Here is a 15,674-nt window from a genome sequence, read left to right on the forward strand (position 1 = left end):
TGTAAAATCCCCCCCCCCCCCCCAAATTTATTGATGCTACTTCAGAGATGGGTTCCTACCGGTTTGGCTGAATAGATAATTAAAAATCTGGCATACCTTTCCGAACCGGTAGTAATGGCAGCCTGGCCACACCCCCGAACTGGTTCTCTTGGGTTTTGCTTCTGCATATAACAATTTTTATTGCACTGGTTGGCTACACCCGCTCACTCCAACGCTCGCCCTGCCTTACCTTTGCCATGTGGATCAACAGAACTGCCTCCTCCTTGCTCCTGCCTACACACAGGCATTTGTGCTAGTCTAGCTTTTTAAAGCCTTTTTACCCTGCTGGTTTGCCTGAATGGGCAGGGAAAAAAGGCTTACATTTTTAAAAAAAAGTTCTGACAATTGCGGGACTCAGCTGTGAGGCACACAACTGTCAGAAGCTTTTTTTAAAAAAACTTTTTAAAGCCTTTTTTCCCTGCCAGTTTAGGCAAGGGGAAAAAAGGCTTTTAAAAATTAAAAAAAAGGGGGGGGGAGAGAGAAAGAAAAAGAAAGAGGGAGGTGTTAGAAGGAAACTAACTTTTCAGCCAGGAGATTCAGCAAAGGAGAAAAAAAATGCTGTCACTTTAAACGAAGTCTCCAAACTGAGTATGGCTAGCTGTGGAATTCTGGGAGTTGAAGTCCAGAAGTCTTAACGCTGCAAACTTTGAAGACCCCTGCTTTAAATTGAAAAGCTGCTCAGAAGGTTTTTAATTGCAGAAGCAAAGTGACATTCAGCAGTTTGTTTTGGGGTCAGCTGAACAACAAACTGGATAAAAGGAAGGATTCTTATACGGTTCTATGTTTTTGAAGTTTTGGGGTTTGTGCAATATTGTGTTTCTAAAAGGGTTTGGATGATTCCCATTGTGGCTAAATGACTTTCGTCCTGTGTCAGATCTTGAGTGTGGGGCTGCTTACTCTGATTCTATTACTCTGTTTTGTTAGTTGCCAAAACTTGCCACGAGGAAATTTCAAAATATCCTGTCTTGAATGGGTTTTGCCTGCTTGTGTGAATGAAGCCAAACTTTCTATAGGCTCATTATCTTATCTGGCAGGAATGTTGAATGAGCCTCAGGAAGGTTTCTTTGTTAGCAGCTTGATTTTACCTTGCTTTTCTGGGAGCCTTTTTTATGAGTAATATTTTATTTGGGGGGGGGGGGTTCCCACAGAGGGAAGGGAGGGAGAAAGAAAGAAAGAAAGAAAGAAAGAAAGAAAGAAAGAAAGAAAGAAAGACAGACAGACAGACAGTACAACTATTTAGGGTAGAAGGCTACTTGGAGGTTTCTAGATTTATTTCCTTGATTTCTAATTGTCCACTCTTGCCCTTCTTATTTGCCTATTTATTTATCTTTTATCTTCTGTCCTGTATTTATTTTTATTCTCTACCGGGATCTCACCCCAACCCCACCCCGCCTATTGGAACCTCAGGCTTAATTTGTTGCCTTCGCTTCCCTCTTTTGCTGTTCCAGCCTTTTGTTGTTTTCTCTCCCTTCTGTCCTTGGTGCTCCGATCTTTTCAGCCTCATCCCTGCTCTGGTCAGCTCTCAGCCTGCAGTGCAGCTTTCTGGTCAGCTCAGCTCTGCTGTCCAGTCTACTCCACTCAGCTCCACCATCACTTTCCCGGTTGCTCTTTGTGGTGTTCTCAGGCTCTAGCTCACGCTGCTGCTGGTTCTCTCTCTCCTCCCTGCTGCTCTGTCAATCTGGAGCCACGTGGCTCCCGTTTGCTATCCATGTCACTGGGGATACTGCTTCCACCAACAAATAGGACTGCCTGGATGGTCCCCAGCAAGATCATGTCTCTTCTCTTCTCCTCTTCTGTTTTGCTCTCACCGGCTCACCTCTTTGTTCTCTGCCGGTCATTACGCTGTCCTCAGTCGGCTGGCCTCTCTGCCTCACAGCTGTTTTTCCTCCCTTCTTCACAGCTGGGCCCACTTGTTCTCCAGCTTGCCTCCACTGATTGGCTTTGCTGCCTGCAGTCGGTTTGCCTCTCTGCTCGCCTCACTTCGATGTGCCTCCGGTCTCTTGGGTTAGTATAGTATAGTCTTTATTGTCATTGTACAAAATAAATACAATGAAATTGGTTTTAGCGTCACTGGTGCAAAATTATAGCGGAAAAGAAAAAAAATGAAAAAACTAGTCATAAGTTTCCACATGTGCATGGAGTAATTGTGGTTGTGTTTAAGAGCCTGACAGGCTCTTAAACATAACTATTTTTAAACCTATTTGTTCGGCTGGCTAAGCTTTATTGTCTTCTGCCTGATGGTAGAAGTGGAAGAGACACTGACCAGGTTGTGAATCATCTCTGAGTATCTTCCTTATCTGCTAAAGCAGCAAGACCCATTGATGTCATCCAATGGTTAGGCCTCTTAGGTGCAGCTGGGAATCTTTCTCTTTTAATTTCTCCAATCTTCCTCTACCTTTCCTTTCTTCAGTCAGTTTTCTTTTTCTATGACTTATCTTTCCCTCTCTAAGTCTACTACTGTTTTATTTTATTTTAGTAGCAACTTATCTGCCCGTGATGTTACTATGCTTCCTCTGTTGTTGCCATCTTGAATTGATTATGCCATCTTGAATTGAGCCTGTGGAAAGCATGGGTTGTAACTTCAAAATGAATTATATTGTGTTTTCCCGAAAATACAATCTACCCCGAAAGTAAGTCTTAACATGATTTTTACACGTGTGCCCAAAATAAGCCCTAATTAAGATCCCGCCACTCCAGGTGCATGGGTAAAAATTAAGATGGGAGGTGGAGCTGCCCTACTACTTACCTTTGGATAGTTGCAGCCAGGCCTCACACACCCTGACACCTGCCTTGCCGGCCCGTTTCTTCTGCAGCCAAGCCCTTTCTTAAAGGCCTCTGTAGCCGATAACCGAACTCCGGATGAATCAGGAGCTCTGTTATCAGTTGCAGAGGTCTTCAGGAAAGCCTTGTCGGCAACAGAAGTTCCTGAAGGCCTCTGACAGCGAGGAGGAGGCTGGGGCAACATGTGAAGTGAGATGAGTCAGTGGATGACATCCCCTCCGAAAATTAGGCCTGGTCCTTTTTTTGACGGAAAAAAAATATAAAGCAGGGTCTTATTTTCGGGAAATCATGGTAGTTTTCAGGGATCTGTCAAATTGTTTCTAAGTGACTGGTATTTAATTGAGGACTACTTGTACACACAAATAATTTCAATTAAAAGAAATATTAAAAATGATCTTTTAGCTTCCTATGTATGATGGAAGAAAAAAAGAGAATAAAATTAGCAATCATGGCAGTATATACTTTAAAGTGGTAGTATAACATTCATACATACACACACACACAAACACACACACACACAGAATACTGTGCAAAAGTTGTAGGCAGGTGTGAAAAAATGCTGTAAACAAAGAATGCTTTCAGAAATATAAATAATGATTGTTTATTTTTGTCAATTTGCAAAATGCAAAGTGAGTGAACAAAAGAAAAATCTAAATCAAATCAATATTTGGTGTGACCACCCTTTGCCTTCAAAACAGCAACAATTCTTCTAGGTACACTTGCACAGTTTTTGAAGGAACTCGGCTGGTAGGTTGTTCCAAATATCCTGGAGAACTAACCACAGATCTTCAGTGGATGTAGGCTTTCTCGCATCCTTCTGTCTTTTCATGTAAAGACACACTCGATGATATTGAGATCAGGGCTCTGTGGGGGCCATGCCATCACTTTCAGTACTTCTTGTTCTTCTTTACACTGAAGATAGTTCTTAATGACTTTGGCTGTATGCTTGGGGTCATTGTCCTGCTGCAGAATAAATTTGGGGCCAATCGTACGCTTCCCTGATGGTATTACATGATGGATAAGTATCTTCCTGTATTTATCAGCATTGAGAACACCATTAATCCTGACCAAATCTCCAACTCCATTTGCAGAAATGGATTGCAGAAATGCAATCTCACCATGCTTCACTGTTGCCTGCAGACACCCATTATTGTACCACTCTCCATTATTGTACCACTCGATGAACTCGATGAACTGCTACAGCCAAATATTTCAAATTTTGACTCATCAGTAGAGCACCTGCGTCATTTTTCTGCACCCCCGTTCCTATGTTTTCGTGCATACTTTAGCCACTTAGTCTTGTTCCCACGTCGGAGGTATGGTTTTTTGGCTGCAACTCTTCCACAAAGACCTCTTCTGGCCAGACTTCTCCGGACAGTAGATGGGTGTACCTGGGTCCCACTGGTTTCTGCCAGTTCTGAGATGATGGCACTGCTGGGCATCTTCCGATTTCGAAGGGAAATAAGCTTGATGTGTCTTTCATCTGCTGCACTAACTTTCCTTGGCCGACCACTCAACGTTGCCTGTTTCTTTGTGCTTCTTCAAAAGAGCTTGAACAGCACATCTTGAAACCCCCGTCTGCTTTGAAATCTTTGTCTGGGAGAGACCTTGTTGATACCGTATAACTACCTTGTGTCTTGTTGCTGTGCAATCTTGCCATGACATGAAACTGTCTTTCGCAACCTCACCTTGGTAACAGAGTTTGGCTGTTCCTCACCCAGTTTTAAGCCTCCTACACAGCTGTTTCTGTTTCAGTTCATGAGTGGGTTTCAACCTACGTGTGACATTGATGATTGGTAAATTAGCACCTGTTTGGTACAATTGGTTGATCATACACCTGACTATAATCCTGCAAAATCTCTGATTTTGTGCAAGTATACCTATGAGAATTGCTGCTGTTTTGAAGGCCAAGAGTGGTCACATCAAATATTGATTTGATTTAGATATTTCTTTTGTTTGCTCACTTTGCATTTTGAAAATTGACAAAAATAAACAATCATTATTTATATTTCTGAAAGCATTGTTTACAGCATTTTTTCACGCCTGCCTAAAACCTTTTGCACAGTACTGTGTGTGTGTATGTATGTACAAAACCAGCATATATATGTGTGTGTGTGTGTGTGTGTGTGTTGTATTTGTGCTGATAAATAAATAAAGGGAGACTAGTATAGATCCATTTCAAGCTATTTAGCTCTCATCAGCTAGCCATACCCTTACTGGGATTTGAACCTGGGCTGTATTACATATTAGGCAGGAGTCTTAGCCACTAAGCCACATATATATATAGACTCCTGCCTAAGATATAATACAGCCCAGATTCAAACCCCAGTAAGGGTATGGCTAGCTGATGAGAGCTAATTAGCTCGAAATAGATCTATACTAGTCTCCCTTTATTTATTTATTTATTTATTTATCAGTACAAATACAACACAAATATAAAAAGGCAACATTAAAAATAAAAATATGGTTTTCTGCCTGCAGGGTCTTGTGTGATGAGCCGAAGGACAGAAAGAGGGAGTTGTGACCTTCTTCCCATATTTAGGCATACCAGGGGTTTTAACACAAACACACACACACACACACACACACACACACACGTGAGCCGAAGGGCAGAAGGGGGGAGCAGTGAGCTTCCTCTCATATTTGGGCATTCCAGGGGTTGTAACACAAATACATACTTATTTCTCTGGCTCAGCTGATAAAGGAGGAGAGCTTGTGGCATAGTGGCTAAGACTCCTGCCTAATATGTAATACAGCCCAGGTTCAAATCCCAGTAAGGGTATGGCTAGCTGATGAGAGCTAAATAGCTCGAAATGGATCTATACTAGTCTCCCTTTATTTATTTATCAGCACAAATACAACACACACACACACACACATATGTATGGGTTAACTTCAGCCAATTAGCCTAGAAACTGAGTTAGAAAAAGTCTTGACCACACCTCTTCCGCTCTCTGGAGTTCAGTTTTTTAACGGGATTCAGCCGTAAGAAGGTATGTTCATGATGTAGAGGAGCTGTTGCTAACAGGTAAGTCTCCTCTGACCCTGGATCAAATGGTCATAGGACTGGGTTGGATTCTCCTGCAGCATACACAGAACAGCTGTTCAGGTAAGCCGATGTGCTTTCTCCTGTGCACTGCTTGGAGAATCCAAGCATGGGATATACCGAAGCTAAATGTCTCACAGGCGGGAAGAAGACTGGTCCAGGATCCCGGAAGCCGAATGAACCCTCTGTAGTACTTGCTGCCCAAATGATGCTTCGGCCGGGGCGAACATGTCCAACTTGTAATGTTTGATGAAGGGCAATGGGGAAGACCACATCGCCCTGCAGATCTCTTCCACTGAAGCTTGTATAGCCCAAGCTGCAATAGTGGCCACACTCCTGGTAGAGTGAGCTGTGATATTCCTGGGTAGTAGTCGAGACTGCTGCTCATAGGCCATAGCTATGCAGGCTTTAATCCAGCGGCCTATGGTAGAAGGAGTCACTTTCTTGCCCATGAAAGGAAACAAAAGGGGATTCCAACTTGCGGCAAGATGCTGCCCGCTTAATATACCTGCAAAGAGCCCCTCTGACATCCAGCAAGTGCTATTTCCTTTCCAATGGATGACTCGATCTTGGGCAGAAATTCGGAAGAATGACCTGGCCCCTATGGGTTAACTTTTGAGATGAATGAGGAGTCGAGCCTTAGGACAACCCTGTCCGCATGGAAGACGTAAAGGCCCCCACTGACTGATAGGGTCCCAGCTCCAAAGCCCTCCTCACTGAAGTGATGGCTATGAGGAAGGCCACCTTAAAGATCAACAGCCGAAGGCTAACAGTCCCAAATGGCTCGAACGGGGGTGAGGTGATGTCCTGCAACACCAAGAGGAGGTCCTAAGTGGGGTAATGGTGCACCAAAGGAGGTCGCCCTTCAGAAAACTACCTACCCTTGGGTGGTGAGTAAGGTAAGGTTGTCCGCTCCTGCCAGGAGAGTGGACAGGGCTGCTACCTGCCTTCAGAGGGTAGTGAGGGCTAATCCTCTGTCCAAACCGTCATGAAAAAAATTGAGGATCTGTGTGATCAAAGCTGCAAGTGAGTCAATCACTCTCCCGCAGCACCATCTGATGAAAGCTGCCCATGTGGTATCATATATTCTGGAGGTAGAAAGACGTCTGGCTGCCTGAATGGTCTGAATGACCTTCGTGGAGAAATTAGTTTATCCTAGGATGCCCCCTTCAAATGCCATATGACTAATTGGAGTCGCTGAGGCTCTGGATGAAGTAGAACCCCTGGTTGAGGACTGTCCTGTCATTGGGAATTCTCCAGGGATGCGAGATGGAGAGATTGACAAGATTGGCATACCAGGGTCGTCTGGGCCAGTGGAGAGCAACGAGGAGGACTTCTTCTGCTCCTTCTGCCAACTTTCCGAATGACTCTCAGGATGAGAGGGAGGAGGGAAGGCATATAAGAGCTCCCGAGGGCAAGGACAGCAAAGAGCCTTGAATTCCTCCGCCCCGTGTATTGGAAACCTGGTGAAAAACCTTGGGAGCTGAGCATTGGTTGGATGGGCGTACAGGTCCACTCTTGACCATCCAAACCGCCGGGAGATCTCTTGGAACAGGTCTGGATGTAACCATCACTCTGAATGATCCATGGATGACCTGCTCAGCCAGTCTCCTTGAACATTCGCGATCCCAGAGATGTGCTCAGCCATGATGGAAAGGGTGTGGCTTTCTGCCCAGCGGCCCAACCTCTACGCCTTGATCATGAGGGACCTGAAGTGGGTGCCCCCTTGGTGGTTGATGTGGGCCTATGTGGCTATGTTGTCGGTGATGATCAAAATGTGGCATCCTAATACCAGATTCCGGAAGTGTTGAAGAGCCAGGCACACAGTATGGGGCTCTAGCCAATTGATGTTGTTGGCTACTCCGGTGGGCTCCACCGACCCTGGGTCACATGAGTCTGGAAGTGGGCTCCCCACCCAAAGAGACTGGTGTTGGAGGTGACTGTCACACAATCTGGTTCTCTGAATAGACATCCCTGGAGCAGAGCGTAAGATGTCCACCATCGCAGTGAGCAGAGCTCCTTGACGGGCACTCGTACCTGAGGCTGGAGCCAGCATTGCTGGCTCATTGGTATAGGAGCAGCAACCACTGAAGGGCGCTGATCCCAGGGCACTACATCTATATATGAAATCATTTCCCCCAGGAATTGGGAAAGGACTGCAAAGAATAGTGACCGCTTACCATGGATCTGGGTGACAATCAATCGGATACTGGAGCACCGGTCCTGAGACAGGAAGACTTTGCATAGTTCAGTATTTATCACCGCTCCCAGAGGAAGCAGGCTGTTGGAAGGCATCAGATGGCTCATGTTGAAGTTCACCACAAATCCGTGCTATTGAATGTGCCTGGAGCGAGGATGGCAACTAGATCAATATGTCTTCAAGATAACATTGCAGCCTCGTGGGAATCTACATCAGATGAGCACTATGGCTTCCAGCAGCTCCTGGGGACCGATGACAGGGCGAATGACAGAGCCTAATACTGGCAGTGGCACCCCGCAAAACAAAACCTCAAGAACCTCCTGTGAGCGATTCAAATTGGCACATGAAGGTAAACTTCCTTGATGTCCACAGATGTAAGGAAATCTCCCCGCCATATGCATCCCAAGATGGCTTGAAAGGACTGCATCTTGAATTGCTTGTACACCAGATGGACGTTGAGCCATTTCAAATCTAGTATTGCTCTCCACTCCCACCCCCACGAGCTCTTGGGAACTAAAAGGATTGAGCAAAATCCTAATCCCCCCCTGGCCCGATGGAACTAGTTCGATAGCTAGGATATCCAGCAGATGTTAGATCTCAGTTTCCATGAGGATCCTCTTGACCTGACACTTGGAAGTGGGGCACCAGATGAAGTGTCTCGGGGGGCTGGACAGGAACTCTAGACAGGCCCAGACTTACTGTTTGTAGTACCCAAGCATCTGATGTAGTCGCTTCCCATTGTTTGGCGAAATGTATGAGCCGACCGCCAATGGAAGTAGGTACTTGGGAGTCACTTATATCTCCAAAAGGGCCAGTTGTCCGACCCTTGAAAGAACCACCTAGCCTCGGGCTGCTGCTGTTGGAACTGCTGCTGTCTGCCCCTGTCCCTGAACCCAGACCTGTTCTGGGACTGATCAGTCCCTGCGAAAAGGTCTGGTGATATTGTGGGTAACAGAAGCTAGGTTCAGTCGCCCAAAAAGTCTGTCCACGAAAATAAGGTTGCACTCTGAGATCCGCTCGATGGTGCAAGGAAGGCAGGACCTTTAGCATGTCCTTATTTTCAATCAATATGAGATCTAAGGCCTCCCCAAATAGGTTCCCACCCTTAAAGGGAGCTAAGGCGAGGTGCCATTTAGAGCACATGTCAGCCTGCCACAAGAGGTGATGGGAAGACATGTTGGAGGCCCTAGCTCTGGAAGCGAACTTGGCCACATTCAGAGTTATGTCTGAGGAAAATTCCATGACTACCACCAGTTTGTTAATATCCTGGTGTAGACATACGTCCTCAGGGGAAATCCTAACCTTGTAACTGACGCAACTAGACTAGAGAATTCCAATTGAAGAAGGCCATGGCCACCTGATAAGTCTTACGGGGTGAGAGCTCCGCTTTGCAATCCTCCTCCTTTTGCTTCTCTGAAACATCAGAGGGCACTATGGCGGGTGAAGCCAGAGCGAAAATCTGCGCATATAGAAGGAGTATATAGCAAGCCTTCTAATTACTGATCAGAATCACAGAGCTTCCAGCCATTGTTACTTGGGGGAGGTATGGAGCCGGGCTGATTCTATTGCCTCTGAATAACATCCATAAATAGCTTAGGAGAAGGAATGACCTCCTCCTTGGGCACTAACTTGGAAAATAGATGTTGGAATCCAGCCCTAAGGCAGCGCCAGCCAGGGCATCTGAACCACCCATATTCGCTCTAGCTTTGGCCATGTATACAAGAGATTTAAATAAGGCCGTATGAAACAACCCCGAAAAGGTGGGCCTGTCACGAGCTAGGCTCTCGTCCTCCAAAAATTCATGTTCCCCCATATCCTCCTCCCCAAACAGCGCTGTGCTGGGAAGGTGGGTCCAGAAGCAGATCAGCAGGCGCCCTTGGTATGGTCAGCGGATGGAGTGATTGTCCTCTATGCTGTATTTCTGAGTCCACCCCCTGGGAAATGGCTACAGAGATCAGATCTCTAATCTGTCGGGGAAGAGTGATCCTTTGCATGGAGCCATCCTTTGTGTGGAGCCTCGCTACAGTGGGAGAGAAGATGGCCTCCAGAGTGGATTGCCTTGCCCTGGCCGGTGGATTGAGACCTGTTGCTGTTAGGCAGGCTGGTAAATCTGGTCCTGGCCCAAAGATTGCCTCATAGAGGCCCTGTGGATGGGAGTTATCTGGGGACAATGACTGTGTGGCTTCTAGAGCAGGAGGGAAATCTGCCTGCGATAACAAGGAAAACTCTCAGCTATCGGAGAAGGTAGAAGCCTGGAGCCCACTGTTCCCCTAGCGGCCTTGGAGAACTGCTTCTCCAATGCCTTCTGCCTTCTTTCAGCATCCTTGGTTGCAGCAGCTAACACTGAATGGGTCACTGATCTGCTGGTCCTAGACCTAACTGATGACCCCTTCTTGGTGACCCTACCCGCCCTAGAACTGAACGCCTCCGCAGAAGGCAATCATCTGGGGGAGAGTTCTGCTGTCACACTGCTGCCCGATACGGAGTGATCCGCCATTCTGCAGCCTTCCGTGAAAAAGGCGATCAAGTATGCGCCAAGGAACTTGAACATTGACACAGCCTCAGCAACACCGTAGGCTGACCACTCATTGAGATCTCAATAGGCAGCAGCTGGGCGCAGTTGGAGTTAGCCACAAGGCAGAGAACAGTCACAGCAAATACAGGTTCGTAAAGCCGAAAACTGAGGAGCTCCAAAATAGCCTCTGCATTGTCCACATCTCCGTAGAGAATGCACAGTCAAAATGGTGCAGGAGCAGCAAACCAGTTCCCTCAACCCCAAAAATAACTGTGGCAGCCAGCCATTTAGGAAATTATGCATGAAAACAGCATACTATTTCCTTGCGCCACTAGCTGTGCCGCAAAATTCAAAAATTCAAAGTGCAAGAGCAGCGTGTGAGAGCAGTGAACCGGCTCTTCAATCGCCAGCTACCACACACACACAAACTGCTTAATGGAGTCTAGCCCAAGTGATCGGGCAGTATCTCCAGCTGCATGGGAGTTAGCGCACCTAATTTTTCCAATAAGTCCCATGTCATGCTGTAAAAAAACAGAGAATCCAAGCTGCAAAACAGAAAAAAAGGTATCATTTAAGGAAATTGAGTTGGAGGTGGTCTTGAATACATCTCTTTTAGGCTAGACTGAGTTAAAAAACTGAACTTTGGAGAGCTGAAGAGGATAGTTAAGACTTTTTCTAACTCAGTATTTAGGTTAATGGGCTGAAGTCAACCCATACTTGGATTTTCCAAGCAGTGCACAGGAGAACCCCATACTTGGATTTTCCAAGAGTGCACAGGAGAACTCAATATTTCTTCTGATTCAGCCATTCTATTGTAGATTTACTTTTGGGTTAGGATCACTGTTGTACTGCATGACTTACATCTATGCCCTTAACCTTTGGAAACCAATCCACAAGCTTGGAGAACAAATCTTCACCCTCACTCATATCTGTTTCAGGTCACTGGTAGATAACGTTTACATTCTCCCAGATTTTTCTTGAATAACTGAGGTCCTTTGTCTCATGAATAAATATGAGCCATTCAGGACCTGAAGTTGCTAACAGCCAGTTGCATGGTTCAAATGGTCTTTAGCCAACCCAAGAAACTACATTTGTTTCATGCTTTCCTAATGGAAGACATAGTAAAAATAGATAATAAGGAATGGTCTGCAGATCTTGAAAGTTATCTGAAGAGAAGCTACATTATTTCTTTCTGAAGACCACGGAGATGTCTTTGGATTGAGGCATTTTTCACTTTCACAAACTTGTGAAAGAGCAAACTCTATGGCAGTAAGCAACATCAAACTATCAGTTAATTGTCCTTTCATCTGACTCACCCCTTTAGAACTGATCATCCTACAGTTTTACTACTTTTTCTAAAATACAGTGAATATTGGTTCAATGTATTCAATATAGATAGGACACAGTTTTAGTATTATTTAACCAGAATCCCTATTATTAGGACTTAAATAAAACTCTTTTATCACAACATTGTAGGTTACAATATTGCAAGATTAAAAATAATTCTAAAACCGTCACAAATGTTCACCATTGTACATGCCATGACAACTTATTATGTCAAACAAATCCACCCTTAGTGTAAAGCAAATAATACTGTACATATTTAATTAAAAATAACAGCTACTGAATTAAATGAGATTACAAAGTAAATATATATATATATATATATATATATATATATATATATATATATATATATATATATATATATAAAGCACATATTTTGCTTGTTGAGTATGTCCTGTATCTCTGAAAACATGAGGATGTAACTAACTATGCCTTTGTGAGGCAATGACGTCTGTACATTTATGAAAAAGCAATTAATTTTACAAATGAGACACTTTTAAAAGTCCTTTAATCGGATATAAACTACATTGATTGTCTTGTTTTATAGTCCAAGTCTAATCCATTGTGATGAAAATAAATCTGAAATTCAACTTAACATATTTATTATTCCATTTTATCATTCCAGAATCATTCATCACCTTCCATCAAAATAGGTTAAATGTTTCACAAAAGCCTTTCCAGTGATATAGTTGTATTATCTCTGTGCCTTGCAGTGACAGCCCACTTGTTGTAAGAGGTTATTAGGATTATGCTTATCTTTCATGGTACATTAGAAATTACTCTGATAGTACTTTCTCAGATAGATGTTTGCCTTTAGAGTAACACAACTACAATGATAAATACTATATTCCTTCTAATTATTATTCAATTGATGCTAGATTGAATTTTTTAAAATCAAACTATACATACCTCAGCTTCAGAGTCTTTCAGTTTCTGAACTTTTTCTTTGACCTTCATTTCAAATACCTGCTCCATTTCCATTTCCATTTTCTTCATTTTTGCCACATGCTCCCGCCTTTCTTCTTCCATTTGTGCCAGAGGGCTCCTGGAATAAATCAAAACAGACAATTATATTCAATGTTATTTTACTTCATTGGGGAGAAATGTAATAGACATTTATCAATAACAATCAAGCAACATTCTAATAGGAAGTAACCCAGAGTTGAGACACAGCTAACAAACAGGATTTATATGCCTCACTTTATTGTGTTCTATACTAAAAAATAACATAAAAAACTAGTTTAGAAGATAATGAAATCATCTGATGTTCTACTTACAATAGTATAACAAAAACAGTAATTCTAAAATGTTAATAATATATGCCAGGCTAGTGGGTATTAATACCGTATGTATATAATGGATATCCTTAAGAAGCAGTGTACTGCGAAATAATCTATCTAAATGTCAGTATCACTGCTTGTCAGTCGGCTTAACTTGGAACAATTCTGTTGCTAGTCCTCTTACATTTAGACAGACAGATAGACAGAGACAGACAGATACAAAGAGGCTTTGAATCCTGCGATACCAATTAATCCGTAGCCACCTACCCTGTATCAGGTTTTTATGATAAAAGAAAATTCTATCAATTTGGTTGGTAGAAATGACTTGGTAATTGATTTATATAATAGCAGCTAAGAAAGAACGCAGGAAAAAAGAAAGAATGACAGGGAAAAAAAGAAGATTGAGAAATTGTTATCCAATCAAATCTAAATAGATTGACAAAAATGAGAAAGAGACTGAACTAACATAAGAAAGTAGTAGTAAGCAAGTATTAGAGAAGACTGAGGAAAAGTAATCAGATAGCTATATTTGGAACATGGTACCCTTAAATAAGTTGCAATTAACATTCTTTGGAAGGTGCCAGTTTGGGGAAGAATGTGGTCTAGATTCTCAAAGGGAAATTATTCTAGGTGTGCCTTTTACTATTACTATAGCAGTATAATACAGCAATTTAACAAAAAAAATAGAAGAAAAATAGGGAATTTTCTTGATGTATTGGATATTATCCCCAAATATAATAAGACTGCAATGTAAATAAGCATTTTCAACAATCCCCTTGAAGTGCTTTAGAGCTGTATTAATGAGTCACTGCTTCTGGAAAGAGATAATAGAATTTGGAGTTTGAATTTGTGCATGAATAGGTACAATTGGCAACAGGGTTCTAAAACTCAAGCAATAGTTTTATAGTGTTTGATATACAGAACAGAGGTGGAATGCTGCCAGTTCGGCTGAACTGGTAGTAGTGGCAACGAGAGGTACCCCCCCACCCAGACGCTTCAGCGTGTCGTGCTTGCAAATCAGCATGCCCCCAAACCGGTAGTAAAAAAATTAGCAACCCACCTCTCATACAGAAGTATATCACAAATAAGAATGCACAACGTGTTTCATTTTGAAGGGTTTCAAGCATAAAGCTTCTTGAAACTACTTGTCTTGAACATGAATGCTATACCAGGTTCAAAACAAAATATTTCAAACAATTTGAAACATTTTGGAAATTTATTCATTTATTTTATTTAAGGGAAATTATATGGCCTCCCACTCACTAGCAGTGACGTTGGGTGGCTTACAAAAAATAATAATTGAAATAGAAGAAGTTCACATTCTATACAATTCAAAATGAATTATTTTTCATAGAAGTTCTTCTATGAATCCATATCATAAAGAGGTTCAAACGGTAGAAAATGCTCCAGATTCTAATTTAACATACCAAAAGCTGCATACAAATCCAATCTGTTCTTCATGAGACCACTAGAATTATACTATGCTATCATTTCTTAAATGATTTTGTTTAAAACTGTAATTACAGCAAATCTTCAGGTGTCTGCTGGTTTTCTATTTTCAAAATTATCCATCAATGTAAGGAAGAACTAAATCAATCTATACTCCTAAAATCAGAGTATGTATCTTAGATAAATTGATTGAAAAAAGAGAATACTTTTATTTAGTTATACCTGCTTGAATATTTTAAAAAATGATTCTTATCATATATATATGATACACACACACAAACCTCTTGAACTCAAAATCACAAAACAGAACAGCCGCTTCAATCAGAAAAAACCTTAAGTGCTAGTTTTAGTTCAATGAGGACAAAGCAGCAAATGAATTAAATAAATACACATTCAAACGGAGAAGATGGAAGGTGAAATCACAGAAAGAATGTATTATTTACTAAATTATTCTACTAGGAAACTAAGCATATAGAACTAAACAATGAAGAAGTCACGGGAATCCTGTAAACAATGAAGATTTCATGAGAACAACTACAGAATTAATATGATCTAAACCAAATCCAAGTTTAATTGAAATATTTTGTACAACAAAAGTAAAAGTATATTTAAAAAGTATATACATCAATATGTATACTACAGGGATCCCCCTCCCTTGCAATGTAACAAATTCATTATATGTATTTTAATAAAGTAGCCCTTTGTGCAGACTGTTATTAGATTACAGTTTCTAGAATCCAGCAATCATATTTTAATGTGCTCTGCTAGTTTACAATCCAAATATTTTCTCAGAGGGAGAAAAAGCTAACTGGCTGAGATTTCTTTAAAAAAATTTCCCTTTCCCTAATCTCTGACAGGTATTATAAAACCTAAGCCCGTGATAGTGAACTTATGGCATGCGTGCCATAGGTGGCACATGGAGCCCTCTCTACAGGCACGCGAGCTATCTCCCAGCTAAGCTTCACTGCGCATGAGTGTATGCTTCCTGCCGGCCATATGATTTTTGGGTCTGCCGTG

General features: G+C 42.4%; 1 protein-coding gene across 2 annotated transcripts in view; it reads right to left on the reverse strand.

Moving 5' to 3' along the window:
• The window catches only part of SEPTIN7 (septin 7), a 68,956-nt gene that overhangs the window by 13,587 nt on the left and 39,695 nt on the right, over window positions 1–15,674 (reverse strand). For both annotated transcript variants that reach the window (XM_081971260.1, XM_081971259.1), the window contains one exon: window positions 12,838–12,973. In XM_081971260.1, coding sequence (XP_081827386.1) covers window positions 12,838–12,973 — 136 coding nt within the window. The remainder of the gene's footprint in view (window positions 1–12,837; window positions 12,974–15,674) is intronic.

This window comes from Natrix helvetica (assembly GCF_964273705.1).
Source record: "Natrix helvetica genome assembly, chromosome: Z".
NCBI lineage: Eukaryota > Metazoa > Chordata > Lepidosauria > Squamata > Natricidae > Natrix > Natrix helvetica.